Below are 24,509 nucleotides of genomic sequence, written 5' to 3' on the forward strand. Positions count from 1 at the left end.
GGAGGCAAACATCCAAGCAGATCTGTTGAGCAGATCAACAATAGATCACTCGGAGTGGCAACTACACCCGAGGATCTTCAGGGAGGTCTGTCACCGCTTCGGGCTTCCCCAGGTGGACCTTTTTGCCTCTCCTTCCAATGCCCACCTAACTCGCTTCTTCTCCCGATTCCCATCCAAGGGAGCAGAGCAGACGGACGCGTTACGGAGCCCATGGCCAAGGGGCTCCTGTACGCGTTTCCACCCTTACCTCTCCTTCCGGCGGTAGTACGCAAGATTCTGCGGGAAAGGGCCGAGGTAATCCTTGTGGCCCCTTATTGGCCAAGGAGACCTTGGTTCGCAGACTTGAGGAGTCTCTCCCGCACGAATCCATGGCGGATTCCTCCGGAGAGGATCTCCCTCAAGCAGGGGGAGATCTCCCACCCAGAGCCACAATGGCTACAACTAGCCGTCTGGCTCTTGAACGGTCAATTTTAGCCAAGGGGGCTTGCTCACAGGGTGTAATTAGGGTCATACAGGCATCAAGGCGCCCCTCCACGAACCGTATCTACGAGGCCACGTGGAGAAGCTTCCAATCATGGTGCTCTAAACAGGAATTGTTACTCGAAGGGATCACAATTCCCAAGATCCTAGAATTTTTACTAGATGGCCTAGAGAGGGACCTCTCGCCAAACACACTGCGCAGGCAAATCGCCGCCCTCTCAACTATACTTTCTGCCAGCCCCGGTGAATCCTTGGGCAAGCATCCCTTAATACGATCCTTCCTCAAGGGGGCTGCGAACATCAGACCGCCAACCGTGCACAGGTATCCATCGTGGGAACTACCACGAGTACTACAAGCTCTTACCAGAGCGCCCTTCGAACCACTCAAAACATGTGACATTCGCTATCTGACCCATAAGGTAGCATTCTTGGTAGCCATCACGTCAGCTCGGCGGATATCCGAGTTAGCTTCTCTCTCAATGAGGAAGGACCTGTGCCATTTTCACAGGGACAAGGTAGTCCTAAGAATAGACCCTTCATTCATTCCAAAGGTCAACTCCCTTTTTCACAGATCACAGGAAATAGTCCTACCAGACTTCTGTCCAAACCCAGCTCATCCCCTGGAGCAACAATGGCACACCTTGGATGTACGAAGGGCACTAAGACATTACATTTCGCGCACAGCGGAATTCCGACGCTCGGAAGCGCTTTTCATATCCTTCCACCCTGCTACTAGGGGCCGGAAGGTCTCGTCCTCTACCATCGGTAGGTGGATTAGGGCATGCATCACTGGGGCATACCAGGCGGAGTCCTTGCAAGTCCCCAAGCATATCACGGCCCATTCCACAAGGAGTGCTGCCACCTCAGCAGCATGGGCCATGCAGGCTTCTATTGAAGAGGTATGCAGGGCAGCCACTTGGGCCTCGCCCTCTCCATTCATTCGTCATTACAAAATCGACAAGTACTCCTCTGCAGAGGCCTCCTTCGGTAGGAGGGTTCTCCAGCAGGTTCTAGACCAAAGTTGCACACGGGACCAGTCTATTCCCCAACCCAAGGGACAATAGGCTTTGGTATGTCCCACTGCGTGGATTATCCATCTCCAGTGCTGGAGAAGGGGCGTTGACTTACCTGAACGCCTTTTCTCAGCACGGAGATGGATAATCCACACCCACCCTTATAGACTAGGATAATAGGGTATATTTAGTGGAGCCAAAATGTCTTACTGTCAGTCAATGGCTGCGCTCGAGTCAAGACTAAGGATCATGGTCCAGGACGGGGCGTGGCAACTTTGGCTGACTGATCTGATTGGCCAGGAATACAGTCTCAACCCACTGCGTGGATTATCCATCTCCGTGCTGAGAAAAGGCGTTCAGGTAAGTCAACGCCCCATTTCCTATAATTTACAAATAAGAGTTCTTTAAGATCACAAATGGTAGCAGGTATTTCTTGGCACACAGTTTAGTAATATAAAATATAATTCTCTGCCAGATTTCTTGTAAGTAGCTTCATCTTCAGTTAACAGATTTGTCTGCTGCTCCTTTTGACATTGCAGCTGAAAGAATGGTTGCTCACCTGCATCAATTTACCTTATTCTACACAAATGGTCACCTTTGATTAGATCTCCTGTTAATTATTAACATAATTAAAGCACATTTAGTAAAGTACACAAGTACATTATGACAACTATACATTCTCACTTAATATATCTGAATTGTTACATTGCTAAGCAGCCAACTTTTACCAAGACTAGATACTTCTTTGTTTGACGAAATTCATTTGATTTAGGTCAATTCTTTGCATTAGTTTTTTGGACATAAGCCAAACCACTTAATGCTCATAGAGACAATCCCACAATTTATTTTTAGACACTTTTTCATCTTCATGTGTATTTGGTGAGCTGAAGGCCTTATTAAAGAATAAAAGTTATCTTGCTTAAATTGAATTACATTTAATTCAAAATAATGAAATTGTTGTTGTTGTTAATTGTGAAGTCGTGTCCGACCCATCGCGACCCCATGGGCAACGTTCCTCCAGGTCTTCCTGTCCTCTACCATTTTCTGGAGTCCATTTAAGTTCACACTTACTGCTTCAGTGACTCCATCCAGCCATCTCATTCTCTGTCGTCCCATTCTTCTATTGCCCTCAATCTTTCCCAGCATTAGGCCCTTCTCCAGTGAGTCCTTCCTTCTCATTAGGTGGCAAAGTATTTGAGTTTCAACTTCAGGATCTGGCCTTCTAAAGAGCAGTTGGGGTTGATCTCTTCTAGGACTGACCGGTTTGAACGCCTTGCAGTCCAAGGGACTCGCAGGAGTTTTCTCCAGCACCATAGTTCAAAGGCCTCAATTCTTTGGCGCTCAGCCTTTCTTATAAATGAAATACATATTTACTCCCATGTACTTAATTATTTCGCTGTTCTTGCAACATAAAACTAGTTTTGCAACAACTTATGATTCTAGAGACTATTTGAAAGGTTGAACAGAGATGCAGTCACAGATACTCACATATGCAAAAAATTGTGACTATGTCACATCAACATTGGAGAATACAGCACTACAGATTGTAATAAACATTTTTTTAAAAAACATTGCTTTTATTTGAGTATGCATACATAACAGTGACATATTTGAAATAAATAGTTATGAAAATGGAGCGTCAAGAAAATATTTCAGGAACTTCTACAGAAAAAAGTGATTCTGTACTGCATATTAACACATCCCATTTTCAATTGCACATAGTTTAGAAGCCTAAGAAATATTGGTTCATAGAAAAGTAAAAACTAATAAATTACCTGAGCAAAATAAATCTTAAAAATGGCAGAATCTGGGAATGCATCAGACATTTTTTTTAATTGGAGTAGATGCATTTTAAAAAGCGATTCTCTATCAAAATGGATGAAGGGCTTCCAATAATTCACCAATTTCTAAAGTTATCTGAAAAATACTTCAGGGGATAAATAATTGGAAAGTATTTAATCCCCAGAGGGAACAGCACTAAGTACCTCATACAAGGCAGAAAAAGGAATGAGATAAAACAAACTTTTCCCCTCTCTCTTTCTCTTTTTCAGTCTGCAGATATTTCATTATAGCTAAGATTGTGACAGCTATAGATAATTTGGTGCAGAGGCTGAATGCAGCACTATCATTGCCTCTTTTTGTTCTGAAGTGTAGGTTGAACTTGGTAAGTGCATAGAATTTTGCAGTTTTCCACTGCCATTTAATTGATGGGTGGAAGGTCAACTACCTACTTAGCCGTTTCTAATCTTATTCCTGAAACATTTGGCCACAGAAAACTAGCATTGCCTAGTTCGGCCAGAGACTTTTGACATAAAATATGGAAGTCAATTATCCAAACGTGAGGATTAAGCCTTCAGATGCCTTACAAAATTGCAAATCTGTACATGGTTACTGTGAGATTTCTAACTACATGTGAATAAAGTAAAGGGGATCCAGTCATTTTGCAGTTTAAATTTAATGGTTGGCTTGCTCTATTGATATATATATATATATATATATATATATATATATATATATATATATATATATATATATATATATATATATATTTGCGCTGTGCTGTTTTGCCATAATGGTAGTTCAGCCCTAGAATACACTGCCTTCCCAGTTAACCAGCCTTGTATAGTCCAGTGTAGTACCTGCCTGGTGTCAAAGCCTTCTATAGACAATTCAGCATGCATTTCCCAGAGCTTCTCCTCCCAAAAGGTCTGCCATTACAACCATTCATTTAGTGACCATTCAAAAATTACAACAGAATGGAAAAAAGTGACTTACGACCTTTTTCAAACTTATGACCATTGCAGCATCCCCATGGTCACATGATCAAAATTCAGTTGCTTGATAACTAGTTTTATTTATGACGGTTGCAGTGTCCTGGGGTCATGTGATCCCCTTTTGTGACCTTCTGACAAGCACAGTCAAATGGGAAAGGCAGATTCACTTAACAATTGTGTTACTAACTTAACGGCAGTGATTCACATAACAAATGTCGCAAGAAATGTTGTAAAATAGGGCAAAACTCACTTAGCAACAGAAATTTGGGGCTCAGTTGTAGATGTACGTCAAGGACTACCTGTTTGTCTGCGCGAGCAAGGCATTCCTATTTCACTTTCAGATGAAATTTGCTTGCATTAATTCATTTGGTGCATTTATAGTCTGCTGCATCAGTACTGTTGGAAGGTTTGAAATTTACAAACATGACAAAGCGAGGCTTCAAATATTTACCAAACAATAACATACTAAAGTGAATAAAAGAGGAGCAGTCAGCAGGATAAAAAGTAACTTAGCAAGGATCCATATATGGGTATTCCACCTTTCTGCTAGGTCAGGTTCCTGACAGGACAAGTGGCCTTTCAACCAAATGATATTCCAAAGTAAGTGTTCCATTCTGTAGACAAGATGCAGTGAAGTTGTTTATCTAAACCCAGTTAAGTAAGGCATTGGACATTGCCAAGATGCCAAAGAAAACTTCTTTAGCAGATTGTAAAGGATTTCTACGGTCATATGGGAAAAGATAAGTCCTTTAGGCACCTTTGGATACAAGCTATTTAGAGCTTTAGACAAAACATCCTCTGAATCCAGGCTGATTATCTGGATTTTTATAGTATTGTATTTATATCAATAGGTTTTGTACAGTTTTATTTTTTAATATTGTAAACTGCCCAGAGTTACCTTATAGTAAGATGGGTGGCTAATAAATTTTACAAAGAAAACAAAGAAATTCAGAAGCCAGAGCGGTTGCTGTGAAATAGGATATACCTGTTTCCATGAATCCTGGATAGGAAGAGATTAGATCCCCAAAACACCACTTCCTCCTCTTCGTCTATCTGTTTAAAATGCAGATAACCAGCAATTGACCTGAACATAAGACAATGCCAGATTACCTTTCATTGATTTTATGGAAAGTTGGACTATATAACCATGCCATCTTGGTTTTTCAGAGGTAAAGTAGAAAACTTTTAGGCTTCTACTGGGATAACTTTGGTATTTTCAGCCTATTTTTCTCTTTTTGAGGGTGATATATACTGGAAATATAACATGTTTTCTTGCTGAAAATTGGAAAGAAAATTACTCCTGTTACTAAATGGTTCAGTATTGGAGTATCTCACGAAACTACAAAGATACGTTTGAGACCTCTAATTTTCCATCTTTTCCCTAGGGAAAGGGACTATCTGTACAATATGTTATATAGTTAAGACAGTGAAGCCTTTTAATCTCAAGTTTACCATGCTCTGCTACATGTTTTAAATATTAAAAATGGCTATGTATTTATATTTTAATTTTTTTAAAAAAAAAAATCTTCATGAAATCAGTTACCCCAAGCTGTGGAGAACTTCCCATCACTGGATATGTCCAAATAGAACATAAAAAGCAATTCTACTCTGAGCAAGAAGTGGACTCATTGGCCTCAACATCATTCCTTAATGGTATTATGTCTTAAGTTTTATCCTAACGTTCTCCTACCTTGCTTCTGTATGTATTACAATGAACAGTTACTTATCTTTTTGAGAACCTGTTTAAGTATCTAAAAATATGAATGAAAGCAAGATAAGTTTTGACAGAAAAAAAGAGATTATCCTTTCTAGTTAAGGAAGATACAGTGCTTTTGTGAAAAAGTCTTGTATCCTTTTTCAGACTATAAAAGAATTGCTGGGCAAATTAAAGAGGGACAATTTTTAAAAAAAGGAATTAAGTAAGAATAACAGCTTGGGGAACAATCTTGTAAAGTCTGTCAGAACCCAGTGATACTGCATTAGAAAAACGTTACTTTTTGAAGAATCAAATTTCTGAGAGAACACAGGGGAAAACATGTTCTCTTCACACTGACTCTCATTATCGCAGAGCTGATCTCTCCCAATGAAAAAAATATTCAGTTTGCTGGCATACATCCTCTTTTCCTGCTTGATCTTCTCTAGTCTCACCTCTGTTGTGCCTTATTAAGTTACTAGTTCGGCCAAACCACGTTTCTAAGTTTTTGTGCAATGTTTCGCTGTCAAGCTCATCTGTCTAGCTCATCCTCTTCAGTTTACATTCATGAAGTGTCTTAGCACCTGCAAAATGGAGAAGTATTATAGCTTTGCTGTTCTTTACTGTTCCAAAGCTGGTGCTCCCTTGCTGGTGAGGACAGATAACTATTTTAAAAAGGGAGAGGAATCATGGAAAAAGTAGTTTGTATTTTACTCTTCACCAGTTTGATAAAATATGATATCTTAATGTGGAATTTTATATTGAGAACCTGTGTAGGTTCCAGGCAATTTGAGGGGAGGAGATGAAAGATTTAGGGGAGAGCAGTTCAAAACTACTAAAACCTCAACAGAGAGTAGTTCAAAACTACTAAAACCTCAACAAATCATAGGAAATTCTCAGCAGTAACACTCACACAATCACATTCCACAGAAGATGATTTTTTATATATTTATTAAACTTATATGCCACCCATCTCGCTGTCACCCTTTCCCAGTATAAAAACATTGCACTGCATCTAAAGGACATCTTTGAGGAAAGAGAGGCATATTCTGCTCAGCAAATCAAAAACAAATAATTGAAAGCAAGCAATTATAGAACTGTACTGTCTCCCAAAAGTGGAAGAGGCAGTGACTCTTCTTGTTTCTTTTCTTTTTCTCTCCTGGAGTCACTTCTTCTCCCATTTTACAGGGGAAGGCAGGGGTGCAAATTTTTTTCAAGAGAGAGTTGCAAAACCCAGGAAGGAACTGAGCAACCTCTGAAATCACAGCACCTTTCCCCTCTTTCTTGGCTAGAGTTAGACCAGGGGTAGGCAACCTCGGCTCTTTTATGACTCGTGGACTTCAACTCCCAGAATTCCTGAGCCAGCTGTGCTGGCTCAGGAATTCTGGGAATTGAAGTTCACGAGTCATAAAAGAGCCAAGGTTGCCTACCCCTGAGTTAGACAATCAGACCAACAAGTTGTTTGCCAGTGAAATCAAAAAAAGGGTGTAAGTGCCATATGGATGATAGGAGATCTTTAAAAGGTGTGGAGGTTTTGTGTTTGGTGGGTTGGGTGATGCTCCTTCAGGAAGAGTCCAACCTCAGACTTTGAAGCTCGCTGCATTTCTTTCTGAGTCTAATCACCCTCACATGGAGGTTATTTGGTTAAAACAATTATAATAAAAACACAGAAACCCCTTTGTGGTCTTGGAGGGGAAGAGGATAAAAACTACTCTCTAATATCAGAAGTGATGCATATGCGAACACTTGTCCTTTGGGGGTGAGTCAGCCTGCTTGTGCCTTGATTGAGAGGGTCAGATGGGGACTGAATGAGACCCTGTTGATGCTGTGATTGTTGGACTGTCCCAGGGAGGGGCTAAAGAGTGGCAGAAACAGATCCCTTCAGTGAGAATGCCTTTGCTACACAGCCTGTCCCGTGCATAGGGACTTTGCCAGTTGCTGGAAGTACATGTTTGGGTAGCTGATTATCTTGCACTGCGGTACACATTTTTTAATCTGCGTATTTCCTGAGATTACTGAAATTATAGCAGAACCTATAGATTGGAATCGGTAGACGGTGTTAAATAATTGCAGAGTCATTTGTGACGCAAATGTTCACTTTGGTTGCTATGGCAGGAGTAATATTTCACTGGAAAGATTCCTCTATTCAAAACTGGCTAAGAAAAGCCCAGGACATGATTTGCTAGATTGTCTTATTTTTAAGGTCAGAATCGTTAGAGGATAATGATTCTGATAATTAATAATATATCCAGAGGATATATTGGAAGATACATTTGGAAGAAACTTGATTTCTTCGTATATGTCAATAATTGTATAGATATTTCTCTCCTTGTTATTTGTATATGAAATTGACAAATAAAATATTGGTGCAAATAAGGATAGTGGGCTGGTTTTTATCACTCCATAATAATGTATTTCTTACAATTTGCATGCTGTAGAAGTAGCATACATAGAACTCTATTGATTATATTATTATACATTATGTAGCATTAATAATTATTTTAATTATTTATTAATTCATTAAAAAGCATTGCATTTATAGTTAGTGTCAATTGCTTCCAGCTTTTCATGATCCAACAGTCATTAGTATGCCAGAATTGTCTATCATTAATTCTTTGAGTTCTTGTGAGTTTATGCTTGCATCATGAGTGATGGCATCTAACCACCTTGTCATCTATCCGCTTCTTTTGAATGCCTTCAAATTCTCCCAGCATCAGGGACTTCTCCAGTGACTTCTTCCTTTGCATTAGATGTCCAAAATATCTTTAACTTCATAATTAGTGGTTCTAAGAAGAAGTCTAGTTTTACAGGTAGTCCTTGACTTAACGACCACAATTGACTCCAACATTTCTGTTGTTAAGTGAGACATTTATTAAGTGAGTTTTGCCCTATTTTACAACCTTCCTTGCCACTGTTCTTAAGTTGATAAGCTAGTAACCTGGTTATTAAGTGAATCTGGCTTTCCCATTGACTTTGCTTGTCGGAAGGTTGCAAAAGGTTATCACGTGACCTTGGGGCACAGCAACAGTTGTTAGTATGCACCAGTTGCCAAGCATCTAAATTTTGATCACATAATTATGGGGATGCTGCAAAGGTCATAACTGTGAAAAACAGTCATCAGTCACTTTTTTCCGTGCTGTTGTAATTTTGAATGGCCACTAAATGAACTGTTGTAAGTCAAGGACAACTTGTATTTCATCCAGAATTCCATTGATTGTTCTTCTGGTGGTTCAAGCTATTCTCAACAACTTTATCCAGCACCATAATTCAGAGGTACCTATTTTTATTTCTCCATCCTTTCACATGGGCCACCTTTCACAGCCATATGTTTTAGCTAGCAATACTATGGCTTTGACAGCAGGTACAATATCAGTATGATATTTCTGCACTTTAATATTGCCCATCTGTGTAATTTTAGTTTTCTTTAATATTGAGTAGCAGATCAGGTTTGGGGTTCAATACAAGGTTTTCCTTGTTTCCAGATATCAAAACGGTATCATCAGATCATCAGCATATGATCTTTGTTACTGATTTTCCAGTTCCTATTTATTCTAGTCCAGCATTTTCATTACATATTCTGTATATAAATTAGTTAAATAAGATGATATAAACAACCTTTTCCAATGTAGGACCCTTAGTTACAGACAAATAGTACAGATGTCAGCCAGCTCCCTTATGGGGAGACTAGAACACATGGTCTTTCAGCTTCTAGCTTGATGCCTTAACTACTACAGCAACCTGACTCTCTGCGTTTTATTTTATGGGACTTATAAAAACTATACTTTTACTTATTTTATTTATCTCACCTTCATTATTTTTATGCATAACTCGAGGCAGTGAACATACCTAATACTCTCTCTCTCACTCTCTCTCTCCCTCTCTCTCTCTCCCTCTCTCTCTCTCTCTCTCTCTCTCTCTCACACACACACACACACACACACACACACACACACACACACTCTCCTTCCTCCTCCTGTTTTCCCCATAACAACCCTGTAAAGTTCGGCTGAGAGAGAGTGGCTGGCCCAAAGGCATCCTAGCCAGCTTCTTCCTGTTCCTTTAAACATTCCCTAATACTCAGATAAAAGTGGCTAGTTCACAATCTAAGATGGGTAGTTTGTGACTCTGTTTTGAGTTGAATGGCCCTAATGGGAGTCTGGTAAGAAGAGGGAGAGAACAATCTTCACTGTAGAAGCTTTTTGAAGAAATTGAAGCAGAATAGACTATGCTTGTGTGGTGCTGCCTGTTTGTTTTCAGAGGCAATAGCAATAGCACTTAGGACACAAATTTCAAATGATCAGCTCAAACAGGTTTGAAGCAGGCTCCTCCAGTTGGCCACACTGTCAGGATTCTCTGGGGACCATGATCTCAACACATCCAGAAATGGAGTTTCTTTCCCCTTTGACTCATTCATTTGAACTTGAAACATAGATCCTTTTCATTATTTTTTTTATTCTGTTTGCTCCATGTAAATTAGATCCTATCATTCAGTTCTTTGTACCCATGTTGAAAAAGAGCTGATCAAGTCCACTGCCTATGTAGCAGCACTTTTTATCTCACATCCAGAAAACGGACACTGTCTGTGCATTTTAAAACCATGATAATCTACCACTACCTTTTCACTATAAGTCCCTACTATAGTAAAAAGGAATAACTCTTTTTATTCCAAAGGACCATTCATAGTTTGTCCAAGGTTATCCATTTGTGCAGGCTTTTGTCTTACTGTTGTTGTTTTTTCAAAGGATCCTCACAGTGCTGAATCCTGCTTGCGCTCTCAGATCTCAATCTTGCTGTTTTGATTTTTTTGTCTTTTTGTCAATCTAGAGCTACAGCAGCCCCCTTCTCCCTGTCTCTGCATCCCATCTTTGAATTTAATGCATAACATGGCTCTCTTCCCAGATCTTTTGTGCCTCTTATTAAGTAAGCCGAGTCGCAGCCAGATGGTGATTCCCTCTATGTGCACTGCCTGTCAATCAATATCCTGCATGGCCCTTTGTTTACCATTCTTCTGCCAGCCTCCATCCATGTGGGCCAGCCTCATTCAAGCCAGTAGGAATTAATTAGAGAAAACAGGTGGGGGGGACCCTAGTGATATGACACTGCAGGCTTTATAATGAAGCATACTCTATTGCCAATGTTCGCTGCTGGGATGGTGTTTTGTGTTTTTTGAGTTATAAAGCAACCTGAAAGAACCAGACTTCAGCTTTTTTACATTAGACATAATTCGCTATACCAAGTCAGCCCTGGGCTTGAGGAAATGGGTTTTACAGATTTAATCTAGATCAGGATCTGCAACATTGACTGTGGAAGAGCCAACTCACCTGGTTGAGTGAGCAATTTTCTTCCTGGGATACAGAGTTTTGGTTCTACCGCTGAAGGGGGGTTAAAGCAGTCCCACCTCCCCCTTAATTGGAGAGTTTATTTTGTTTGTTTTTTTCAAAAAAACCCTGAAAACAAGCATCTGCATGGGTGTGTCCAGGAAAAGCATCAAGCTAGAAAGACAGAAAAGAGGTGGAAAAGATTAACTCCAACCCAAAGAAAAGCACCTCAGCAGTAGTCTTTACATCAGGGTGTCCAACCTTAGCAACTTTAAGTCCTGTGGTCTTCAACTCCCAGAATAGCTGGCTGGGGAATTCTGGGAGTTGGAAGTCCACAAGTCTTAAAATTGCCAAGATTAGACATCCCTCCTTTAGATAGCAAGAGAAACCTCTCTGAGCGGCAAGACATTGAGAGGCAGAACTGAGATATGAGGGAGAGAAAAGTCTATCTAGAGCAGTGGTTCTCAACCTTTTTAATGCTGCGACCCCCAACCGGTCGTAAGTCGAGGACTACTCAACTGGTGTAGCACCGTTTGCAGAATGGGACTTTTGGCGGGCTCAGCAGGGCAGAGACAGCCTGGACAATTCCTATTGGCTTTTGAAAGCCAATAGAATTAGACTCTATTCAAGAGAGTCTATTCTATTGGCTTTCAAAAGCCAATAGAATAAAAGGGAGTAGCACAGCTAAGGAAAAGGGGGAAAAAATGGCAGACTGCATTGTTTGGTGACCTCCGTGAAATGGTCGTTCGACCCCAAATGGGGTCCCGACCCACAGGTTGAGAACCACTGATCTAGAGTCTAAAAACCCCAAGCAAGCCTAAAACCAAACCATACCCATTGCTTGCAACCACCCAGGTGCAGAGCCCTACCAACCAGCGCCACAAACTGTGAATGCTGAGGGAGAGAAAAGCCCATTGGCAAGTCTATAAAGGAGTGAAAAGGGTTTTCAGATGCAAATGGACTGAGATTGACTACAAGAGCTAGGGAGTTGGGAGGGAAAGGATGATTTAAAAGAAGTAGTTAAGATAAGAAAACATAGTGCTACCTTAGGAATAGAAAAGAATGTAGAAATATATGGATTAAATAATCCTAGAAATAGAATGGTATTACACTTACATTAATGCAAAGAGTGGAGTAAATTATAAGTTTAGCTTTGTACAATAAAACAGTTTTGTGTAGAAAAAAACAGATTCAGTCTTTGTGTTTATGTTCTGTACCATATTGTGAAAAATGATAACACTGACTATATTTTAGCATCCTACTAGAACAGTGGTGATGAACCTATGGCATGCGTGCCAGAGGCAGCACTCAGAGCCCTCTCTGTGGGCACGCGCACCATGCCCCTGTAGTAGAAATCAAAGACTTGAATCAGCTCTTTCAGGAAAGGGAAGTTTATTGCGCGCAGGTTCAGAGAGCCATCCTGGCTAAACAGTCTGAACCCAGATTGTACCTTGATGACCATTTTTATAACCCTTTCTGGCGGGGGTTATTTTCAGGTCATTACATTCTATAGGTCCTTATTCTAACATAGAAAAACTACTAAACAGATCTATAATCGATAGCTCCTCTGGGAACAGGATGTCTGGCCATCCTAAATTTAAGAGTTGTCTTGTAAGCAAAACAAACCTCCCTTACACACACAATCTTTGGTGGGCCATCTGCTTTTTACCCATATTCTTTGTCAGACCATTAATATTTTTCCAGGTACCACTTTACCCCAGAGATGGCAACCGTCCCTCTTCAACCAGCTGCCCGAGGTCCCATGTGGCTGGATGCATCCCAGCACCCATGCACTCGCTGGCCTGTGTGTGCAGGGGCCGATGGTGTCAGGCAGCAGTCGCCCCAGCCCCTGCCTCACATTGCCTGTGACAATGGCACCCCCGCCCTGCCTCACCTTTCCCTGCAGGACAAGCCGCCTGCCCACCGCCCCACCTGCCAGAGACCCCCTGGATCTCCCCCAACCCTGCCCGGCCCCCACAGGCATCCCTCCCCATGAGCAACATTGAGGTGATTACACCCCTTGGCCACACCCACCCAATCTGCCATGACCACCACAGCCACGCCCACCTGGCACCCAGCGATAAATAAGTGGGTCTTGGGTTGCAGTTTGGGCACTCGGTCTCTAAAAGGTTTGCCATCACTGTACTAGAAGCACATTCCCTATTTCCTTTTTTTTCTTAGTTGGATTGGCTTTAGTAAGTTTCCTGTGCCAATCCACATTGTCTGCAGAAGAATAGGCTGTGACCCTATATTTATGATTAGTTGGACAGAATGAATGTTGTGCTCATCCATCCAGCCGTTTTAGCATTGAAAGCTCCTGTATGACCTGAAGAAATTTCAGTGAATCCTTGAAGTACATGAAACCTCCAGGGATTAGAAGGACCTATTTCATTGTAGTACAGATAAAAGAGATGAAACTTTACCACTCATATCAAAATATAGGCAGAAATTCAGTTGCTTTTGGGTGAGGACCTGTGGCAGATTAGATGTCTCTGTGAATGACTCCGTAGTTTGGACAGCACCGTGATGAAATCCGGCAGCCAGCAGACAAATTCTGGCTGGTAAAAATCTCACTGGAGAAATGGGAGATTGGGGGATCTCCCCCACTTGCACTCTGGATAACCTGACCTTTGCGAGGATACTACAGGAATTGAAGTTTTTGTGGGAGTTGAGTGGCTCGGGAGTTGAGGGAATGTCAATGCACCCATATCTGCTGTGCACTTTTTATCGACATATGGCCAGCAAAAACCTCACTTTCATAAACAACTTTGGATAAAATTAATTAATTTTAGAATTAAGAAGACTAAAAAGAGTTTAAATTAAATTCTTAAAAGAGTTTCCTTTAAAAAGTAAAAGCAGAACAAGATCAGGATTCAAGGATGTTTTAAATGGATAAAGGGCACAGTAATTTTAGAAAACAAAACAATTTATTTTCCTGACAAAAGTGCCTTTGAAAACATTAAAATTAATTAGACAGACTGGATCTTCTTGGGAATGCTGATTGTTTACTATTAAACAAGGTATATAATTGGTACAAAATAAAAAGATAAGGGTAATTGGAGCCAGATTGTGTGACTTTAACTGCAGAGCACTAGCTGGGATTAAATATTAAAAGCAGAAAAACACAAAACAAAAAAAGGAGCCTGTTTTTTTACTTTCACCCTAGTACAGGGGTAGGCTGGCTCTGGAATTCTGGGAGTTGAAGTCCACGAGTCATGAAAGAGCCAAGGTTGCCTACCCCTGCCCTAGTACTTCATATATGTTCACTTTATCATAATGGCAACAAGAAAAACAGAAAAAATGGGAAAAGGAAGAGAGAACAAATTACAGATAAGGGCATTTCACCACATTTATTGCAGAAATTGTTTGAGGAAATGATAAAAAGCTGTCTACAACTGTTGCCAATAGTTTGAATGTTTTTAAAAAGAAAATGGAAAAAGGATGTGTAGGAATAAAAAAAAGGATACAAAAGAAGAACTTGTTTCTTTTAAAACTGAAGGACAAACAGAAAAAAAAAGCCATGGAAGACTATTTCAGTATAAGATTACTGCTGCAACATGTGCAAAGATGGGAAGATTCAGCATTATCTACCACGGAAAAATGGTTTGGTGAAATTGACAGAATTTGTTGAGATGGACAAACTGACTTCTTTGATTAGAGAAAAGAAAATATCTACAGTTTCCACTGGTGACCAGAAACTTCTTATGAACTTTTTGCATAAAAATGAAAAAAAAATAACATGTGATTTATGTTTTTCATGATTCAAGAGTATAGATTGTAGAAAGAAGGCAATCATGATGTAACTTTAGAGAAAGAGGTTAAAGTATAATTGTACTTATCAACTGCTATGAAGGATATCAGAACCTACTTTTTTATACTTCTTTCTACCTTTCTTTATATCTTTCTCTTTTTTCTCTTTTTTCTTTTCCTTTTTTCATACTGCACTTTTAGCATATTCTTTCTTTTTCTCTGTTTTATTTTACTTTGTATTCTTATTATTGTTCTTAATTTTTTCGTCAAAATTGCATTAAAAATAGTACACAGGCAGATACTCTTTATATCAGTGGTTCTCAACCTGTGGGTCGGGACCCCATTTGGGGTCGAACGACCATTTCACGGGGGTCGCCAAACAACGCAGTCCACCATTTTTTCCCCCTTTTCCTTAGCTGTGCTACTCCCTTTTATTCTATTGGCTTTTGAAAGCCAATAGAATAGACTCTCTTGAATAGAGTCTAATTCTATTGGCTTTCAAAAGCCAATAGGAATTGTCCAGGCTGTCTCTGCCCTGCTGAGTCCGCCAAAAGTCCCATTCTGCACCAGTTGAGTAGTCCACGACTTACGACCGGTTGAGTAGTCCTCGACTTATGACCGGCTGGGGGTCGCGGCATTAAAAAGGTTGAGAACCACTGCTTTATATGGTCTCCGCTATGTATTCAAGATGGACAGTGATTAATATTTATATGTATTTATATGTAAGGGTGTAGGTATATACATATGTTGTATATAGCATGTTTATATGTGTGTTGTGTATGTGTATACCTTTGAGAGCAAGCAACAGAATTCCATTTTTAATGTGTGCCAGTGTGCCCTCAGCAAAAAATGACAATAAAGGTTATCTTATTCTTATTATTTCTAGATGTTTCTAAACCTAGGAAATTGTGTGGGGTTATATCTGCATGACATCTCATCAAAAAGAGTATCCTGCAGTCTTGTTTTCAGTTCTTGGGCAGTTAAGCAAACTCATATTTTTTTCAGGAAATGATTCCTGGAGGGTAAATTGTCAAAAGGAAACTAGTTGTTTCATTTCCTGCTTAGTTGTTTTCTAGTCCAAATAATCTGCCAGTTAGGCTGGCATTTCCCCCCCCCCCTTTGCTTCTAACCAACTTCTTTTCCTTCTTCCACAGGTAAAACAATGAAGCAATAGAGATGCTTCCCTTTGTGATCGTCACCCTGGGCTCTGCAGGGACTACCTGCAGGTCCTCCAGCTGCAACAACAGCAGCACTAAGGATTATTGCTACAGTGCGCGCATCCGCAGTACTGTACTGCAGGGATTGCCCTTCGGAGGGGTGCCTACTGTCCTCGCCCTCGATTTCATGTGCTTTCTTGTAAGTGGCTGTTGTCCTCTAGCTTGTTGGCAAAGGTGCTCATCCCATGCACAGGCAGTTCAAAGCACACAATCTCTGCAACACCTCATACACAGGCAGCACATTGGTTTAACAAGAGCTTATCTAGGATCTTTTGCATGCTCGTTCTGTTATTCCGCTGCAATTTGGCACCCATTGCAAGGTGCCAGCCTGCTTTGCCTGGGTAATCAGACAAAGGTCTTTTGTGGGACAAAAGAGGGGCAGCAACTCATGTGTAATGTAAGAGCACATTGTCAGGATTGCTAGAAGCTCTCAAGGATCTAAGATAATGTAAATAATTTATTGACATATATTCCGTCCACTTAAATAGTTCTGCCTCATTCCCAATAGCAATTTATTCCAGCATTTAGTATCCATCACAGAAAAAGGCAGACTTTGTTAATGTTAAATGTATTTGTAGTGAGACCTGAATAAGGATCTAAGAATGTGGGATTGGCTGTGCAACAGGTGGGAACCTGCAGGTAATTTGAGCCTAAGTCATGTAAGGCTTTATACTCAACTCAGTCCCTTGAATTGGCAAACTTTGTGGCTATTTCAAAACAGATGAAGGGAATGATGATTGAACTAGAATCCTTATCAGAATGTAGTGGCTTGTACCTCTAGAATGTGCCACCCAGCATCCATGCTGCTGCATTCTGATAAAGGTTTCTAATTATGGTTGATTCCCCTGATTTTGCCAACCTAGACAATCCTAACTCGGAGTGGTTCATCATTCAAAAAGTATCTGGTTAAGGTTCTTTCCAGCTCTGCCACTTGAAGTTCATCGTTGGCGACAGAAGTAACTGATCTGAAGCCCTAGATTTCTGGAGGACCAGAGGGGTGATGGTATAAGCCATCCTTCGCACTTTGTTTTAAAGCATTCTGAAAAAATTGTTTTAAAAAAGAATCTGGGCCGTCTCATATACACTGAAAATAGGTTAAATCTAAGTTTATATGCACTGCCAAAGGAACAGGGAATCTATGGTCATTCAGATGTGGCTAAACCATGGCCTCCAGCTGCCCACATGCTGGTTGAAGCTGCCCAGTATTGTACTTCAGCAAAATCTGGAAAGCTGCAAAGTCGAGTCCTATCCTACATCCATGGGAGAAGGTTCCGTTATTGAAAACTGTGGAGGGGAATATGATGTCACATCAGGCATCATAATTCTGCTTTCTGAGTACCAGAAACAGTTGCAGATGTGGGACATTTGCAGTCTTAATCTGCAAACACAAGGTCTGAAATCCTTGAAGTTACCTGAAAAAATCTTTTGCTTGCTGCCAATGGTTGAAGTGCCAACCAAGTAGAATTAAAAAAAAAGGTCTACCATAAATGCCGGCGTATAAGACGACTTCCGCAAGCGCTGAAATCGGCGCCAAAGACGGGGGTCGTCTTATACGCCGAGTTGTCTTATACGCCGGAAATACTGGTAGTTTCCGGCGTATAAGACGACGTTCTAGGAATGCGGCCTGGCTATAAAGACGGGGGTCGTCTTATACGCCGGGTCGCCTAATACGCCGGCATATACGGTATATCCTTTAATAGAGTCTGCAGTTAGCAGGCCAGATGTACATACATGTTGTCTTTAATGCAGTCTGTGTAAGCCTCTTTTGAGGTATGACTTAGCAAATTTGGCTTTTCCAATGAAGAGGTTCTATGTTTTGATACGGAGCAATTTATTTGTTTATTTTTTGCAGAGTATTTTTGGATTCAGAATCGGGGTAGCATTAGAGGCTGAGCAGGGGACACTGCCAACTGATCATTTTTTTTGCCTTACATTTCCTTATTTGCCTTTCTACAGGCGCTGCTGTTTGTTTTTTCCATTTTGCGCAAAGTGGCCTGGGATTATGGACGTCTGGCATTGGTAACTGATGCTGACAGGCAAGTAATTTTTTTTAAAAAAAAAAACTAAGAAATTAAGAAACCTCTTCTTGGATCAAATAACAGCTGGACTGAAGTTAGGAGGAATTTCTGAAGCAGACATTCTTGCTAGCCAGCAGTTCAAGAATTTGCTGTTCAAACAGCTACTTAGCTACCCCAAAGACTTGCACATGCAAATGGCTTGATGCTTTTGTTTTAAAGAGTTCTGCTTCATATCACAAAGTTGGAAAATGCTTCATAATTTAAAAATGAAAAAAGAAGAAAAAACATGCCCTTGAAATTAGCATCTCCTAAGAAACCCCTGCTCAATTTTCTAAATCCCAGTTGGTATCTCAAGCCATGGTTGTTGTAAAAAAAAAATAAGCCTATGGTGTAGTAGGAAGTCCAGCCTGATCTGTCCTCTTAAAGACCAAATTGAAGAGACACAGCCTGTACTTTCTCCAAAGTCTTGAATGGCCTTGCTAGTAGAAACTGCTGGATTGTAATTTTTAATGGGAAACTGGAAAATGTTAAACATAAAGGGAGTCATTATATCCACTGTATTTAATTTTAGTCAGAAATGAAAATCCTTTTGAGTTGAACTTGACCTTTGTCAATTACATGGACATGTCCATGTAAGGTTTTTGGGAGCGGTTCAGATGTGTTTGCCATTTCCGTAATCTAGGATTCTTTTTAAATTTCTTGATCTTCATTTATATATCTACTTCCTTGAATTCTAGTCTACTGTCCTAAAGCAGATTCTCAAGAAGAGCATCCTGTTCTGTCATATTTATCCCAGGTCCCTTGTTGTATTGGATTGTACTGTATTGTATCATATTTCATTGCATTCTCTATTATACCTTATGCTGTTTTTCTGCCAATAAAATTAAGGATGAAAAAAAAACCTGTACTGAATGATTTGCATCATCATCATAGGCTGAGGGAGGTGTTATTAAAAACAGTTCTTAAATCTAATTTAACAAGAGAAACTTAAAGTATTAGTAATTCAAAACATTTCAGTGATTAGCAATCAAGGTCAAAGCAGGAATAGTTTTATCTTTGGGCTTAACCACCGATAAAGTCCTTCTCCATATCATTTTTTACCAAATGAAACTTCAAGGTCAGTGGGGTTTGTCATTCAAAGTCCTGGTTATTCACAATTCCAGAGAGGGAGAGAGAAGTTGCTTACAAATTGTATGCACAATATAGAAAAAATGTTAACAAATATGCAATGCCGCTTCTCCTCCCGGCGCTGCTTTAGAGCTTGGCGCATCATCGCCCAGCTCGTCCCTCTTCCCAAAAACAAAAAAGTGTCTTCACTAATCTGCTTTCCAGCTCTGGTGTATTTCTCTCCTGCTGCAGGGAAACGGTGTCCGTGAGACTAAAAAAAGTTCAGTCAGACCTTCTAACTTCGCGAGATCTTTTTTTAGGCAAGTGATCTGTGGGGTGGAGCGTGAAGAAAGCCCCTACAATGGCACACAGCAGCAGTGGAGCCTTTTGCCATCACTCCCCCCTGCCTCCAAAATGGTGAGGGGGACCAGGTCTACCCCGCCCATCCTCCATACGATAGCATGGCAGTCCGGCTAGGGAGGGGAGTGAAAGGGAGCAAGGAATGGCTTGGCTGGGGGGGGGGCTGAAGGAAGCGACTGCGGGGCATGTGGGGTAGCTCCACCCCTTCCCCCACCTGACTCACCTTGTTGTGACGGCAGTGGCGCAATGTGCCATGCAGCCTCCTGCCGCAAGCGGCCGCAGCAGAAGTGGGCTAGCAGCCATGCAGGCTCCTGCTGGATGGGGCTGTTGGTGCTGTCACCGTGAGGCGAGGCAGGTGTCACGGAAAATATAAGACATCGCCCAAAAGTAAGACCTAATGCCTGTTTTGGAAGAAAAAATAATAGAAGATCAGGTCTTACTTTCAGGGAAACACGGTATGTATATATATGTAGTTCTGGAAGAGAGAATTTTAAAGAGTTTTAGAAAAGAAAAAATTCCCGCCCCAGCAAATGAATGTGAAGAAGCACCGTTATGTGTATATAAACTTTATTTCTCCTGGGACGACAATATTTCTAAAGGGAAGACTCAAGAATATCACCTAGTTTGTTTCTGCATTTATAATTTTCATTTGCAGCTGTTAAATGCATCTTGGGATTATGCCCTGTGTTTCTGCAGAATCTTTTTTTTAATTTCTCTGGCCTGATGTTTGTGCAACCACATTTATTTAACATTTGAAATTTGGGGAAACAAATGACAGGAAGGCAGGAAAAAAAAACAAGAAAAATGTTCAGAAAGTCAGTCACTGTCCAGGAACATCTCTGTCTGTTGCACAGTGAGTGACCTTTAGCCAAGTTTATTTGTTCTTTTCTGATCAGATTTGGTGAAATGTTTCTTTCCTAGGACTTCTGAAATGTCAGCCAGAGGGAAGGAGGATCCTGACTCTTTACTCAGATGGTAACCTGCTGGTAACTCTCTCTCTTTTAATTTTAATTATTTTTCTTCTGTTCTCAGGAAGCGACGCTGGCAACAGGAGCAAGAGGAAAGGGAATAGTACGTTGTGGGTTTTTCCACGTGTTTAATTCTCATTTCTGCCACTGCTTTTACCATTTTCTCCTTTTGCTTTGGGACTAATCTTTTTGGAAACAAGGGCTTGATTTCTTTTATTTTGGCGTCCACATTGAACACTGCACACTTAACTCTCCCATGCCCTTTGTACTTCATGAGCCTTTCCTGACCCTGGTGCACACCAAAAGTTACATATCAGAGATTATGCTGACTAGATTAGGGTGGAAGTCGTAGTCCCCAACATCCAGAAAGCACCAGATTGACATGCACTGCATGGAAGCTAATGATGTGAACAAGAACTGGAGGAGAGGAGTAATGAAGAAGATTGTCATGAATAGCTATGTTATTGCTGAAACAATTTAAACAAATTAAACATTGTTACTAATTTAGAAATTTAGAGAGTAGATAGATATAGGAAGTATTTTAGTTAATCTTGGCAGGACAAACTGTGATGGAGAAGGTCTTATTATTTGTTTATTGCCTTTTCTAAATTTGGTGACAGAATAATCCACAGAGTATTAATGGATTATCTGATTTATCTATGTTTTATTTGTAAAAATTCTCTGCCCTTGCACCATTTATAAGAGAGTTCAGAAGAAAATAGAACACGTACATAAATTATGCAGTTCAACAAGCAGAGACATCAGCTACCTTACATTATTTTAAATGGGCATTAGATAAATTCAAGGAAGATAAAGCTATTAATGGCTATGTATTATCTCCAGTAAGGACTATCTGGGTCTTTGATCTCATCCAGCATAGTTCTGATTGTGTTCCTTTTTATCTTTGCATGCATTTTAAATATAATGATATTAAAAAGCATTACTTAGTAGTATAGCTTTTAGTTTTGCTAGGATTCCACTGAACTCTTCATTATTACGCTGGATTCGGATAAGAAACACACAAAAAATCATTCACTAAATCTTGTATTTGTGCACATGTATATAGATATAGTATGCATGTACAGGTAATCCTTAACTTACGACCACAATTGAACCCAAAATTTCTACTGCTAAGCAAGACAGTTGTTAAGTGAGTTTTGCCCCATTTTACAACTGTGGTTGTTAAGTGAATCACTGCCATTCATAAGTTAGTAACACGGTTGTTAAGTGAATCTGGCTTCCCCATGGATTTTGCTTGTCAGAAGGTTGCAAAAGGTGATCACATGACTCCAGAACACATCATAAATACATGCCAGCTGCCAAGCATCCAAATTTTGACCACGTGACCACGTGCTGCAACAGTCATAAGGATCATAAGTCACTTTTTTCAGTGGCATTGTAACTGTGAACAGTTACCAAATGAATGATTGTAAGTGGAGGGACGGAGGAAGGAAGGAGATCTATGATGAGTAAAATTATTCTCTCAGATTCAAACGATCTTGTACGCTGATTTCTATATCTGCTAGAGCAGGGATGTCAAACTGCCGGCCCGTAGGCCAGACGCGTCACAAGGAAACTGGGCCCACCCCATTGCCGGCAAGGGGGAAAAAGCTCCGATACGTCGCACGATGTCATGTGACATCGCGAGTTTGACATGTCTATATTAGAGGATCTCTTTCACTAGCCTGCCAGTTTCACTCTTGATGTGAAAAGAGAAGGCAACTCAGTAGAAGCAGCTGCCCCGATTCCATTGCTGTTTCTTTGCTCCCAAGTTCTTGTGGAATTAAGAGCAAGTAAGGCAGCTTAAAAGGACTGGTTGGAGAGGGGTTTTGCCCCAGGCCCACAATGCTTGTATATGTTAATGAATTCAAGATCCAGTTAGTTCAGAGATTTTCTTTAGTATAACTTCATATTTTTCAGAAATGGAAAGATAGAACCTACGTACATAATTCAACCAAATAAAGGTCTGATGACACCATCAAGGCCATCAACAGAGAAAATAGTTTTCCTACACTGTATTTCTTGTCTGTGGCCTATCCTGCATACATGATGAAACTTCCAGGAAATGCGTTACAAAAAAGCATTCATCAGTTTGTTTGGTTTTGTCTGTAAGTCTGATAGAACCTTAGCCAAGGAAGTAGAAAAATCTTCAAATGGGAAGCAGTTCTGAGCAGCTTATACTGTGTGGTATTGCAGAACCTTAAGACTAAGATAAATAATCTTAATAAAGGAGTTGAACAGTTGTTAGTATAGATTTCTTGCTTAAGGCTAAATGTTGCTGTTCCTTAGTCTTCAGTAGCAATGAGGAGAAGGATAGGTGAATACTCAAAAGGGCCCATTCATTCTTAGAGAGGTTTAGGAGTTGACAGATCTGCTGGGATCCACACTCATCTTACCTCTTGTTACATCAGCTGCTGCCATTTCTTACACTACTGAAATTTGCCAGGTAATATACTATCCTTTGGCTCTCCCTTGTGGCCAGATGCTTTCCATGTTCATTTTGTTTATGCACAGCAGTACAAGTGCTATTTCTTCAAGTCAGGCTCAGCTCCAACATAGTCATGGACACATCCATGCTATGTTCTACTCTAGACAATTATACAGACATGATTTGCCAGAAATATGGTTCTTGGTGCATATACCAAAGTGTATTTGAATATGTATTTGAGAGCTTGGTATATTTGAGTTTTTTTAAAAAGCAGAAAGAAATCCTTTCTGATTCTTATAACTTTTATTTAGTGCAGATAGAAGAAGGGGCCAATCACTGAAAAGAGAATACGGTTAAAAGATAGTTAACATCAATTTAGATGGAAGAAGAAGGAGCAGATGAGGAGGGAGACCCAGGTGACCCAGTATTGAATAACTGGAGGTTGTATAAATATTTATAGAAGTATATACCGAGAAGGTTAGATAAATAGAAGTATTAATGTAAGAGAAAATTAATCTTATTGTATATAATACAGATAGGGAAATTTGGAGAGAGGAGATGCTTGGACATTATCCCTGAATTGTATCTGAAGAGGGATGAGAGGGAAGAAAGGAGAGGAGAAAGAAAAGACTAAAGGAGGGGAGAAGGAAGTAGAAAGGTTGGAGGAGAAGAGGACAAGTGGGGAGAAAGGGGAGGAGAGTGGTGAAGGAAAGAGAAGAGGAGAGGAAGAAGAGGGAAGTAGGGAAGAGAAGAAAGGGAGAAAGAAGGTAGAGAAGAAGGAGTGTGGATACAGTGAAAGGGGAAATGGGTAAGCAACACCAAAAGTCATGTATATGTATTTATTTCATTTTATTAAAAGTATCTTATATATGAATGTAAAAAGAATGTATGTTAACATCTGATAAATATCACAGTATATGTATGGGGGAGAGTTTGGAAAAATAAAAAAATATTAAAAAAAGAAGAAGAGGCCAATCAGTTTGATTAATTAGTAAAATGGTAGAAACCATTTAATAACATATTTATATACAATTATGTGTGTGTGTTATATAGTAGTTCAAACTTAATTGTTATGTTATCACATATTAGATTTTCAGTTCCAATTGTTCGATTGTTTGCAGTTTATACAATATGTTGTATAATTATATAAATCTTTGGCAGTGATATTCAGGCTCACCAGATCCAAAAGGTTTTTTCCATTCCAATTTTTGTTCACTTGCACATCACATTGCACTAACACTTTCATTTTCTTAATTCTTATTATTAATTTGACATTCTTTACTAGCCTGTTATATTAAATTCCTTAGAATAAATGTGTCTTATGCAGCATCTGGGTTATTTCTTTATTTCTTGGTGGCTATATCTGTGTCGATGTCTATATTT

At 40.1% G+C, this 24,509-nt stretch overlaps 1 protein-coding gene across 4 annotated transcripts in view; it reads left to right on the top strand.

Moving 5' to 3' along the window:
* TMEM63B (transmembrane protein 63B) overlaps positions 1–24,509 on the top strand; it is a 99,911-nt gene that overhangs the window by 47,462 nt on the left and 27,940 nt on the right. For 3 of the 4 annotated variants that reach the window (XM_039347015.1, XM_039347017.1, XM_039347016.1), the window contains 3 exons: positions 16,183–16,384; positions 18,202–18,281; positions 20,763–20,801. In XM_039347015.1, the coding sequence (XP_039202949.1) occupies positions 16,205–16,384; positions 18,202–18,281; positions 20,763–20,801 (299 nt within the window). In that variant the 5' untranslated portion in view covers positions 16,183–16,204. The remainder of the gene's footprint in view (positions 1–16,182; positions 16,385–18,201; positions 18,282–20,762; positions 20,802–24,509) is intronic. The other variant, XM_039347018.1, reaches the window with a different exon arrangement.

Source organism: Crotalus tigris, unplaced genomic scaffold, assembly GCF_016545835.1.
Source record: "Crotalus tigris isolate CLP2741 ecotype Arizona unplaced genomic scaffold, ASM1654583v1 scf7180000018048.2368360, whole genome shotgun sequence".
Taxonomy (NCBI): domain Eukaryota; kingdom Metazoa; phylum Chordata; class Lepidosauria; order Squamata; family Viperidae; genus Crotalus; species Crotalus tigris.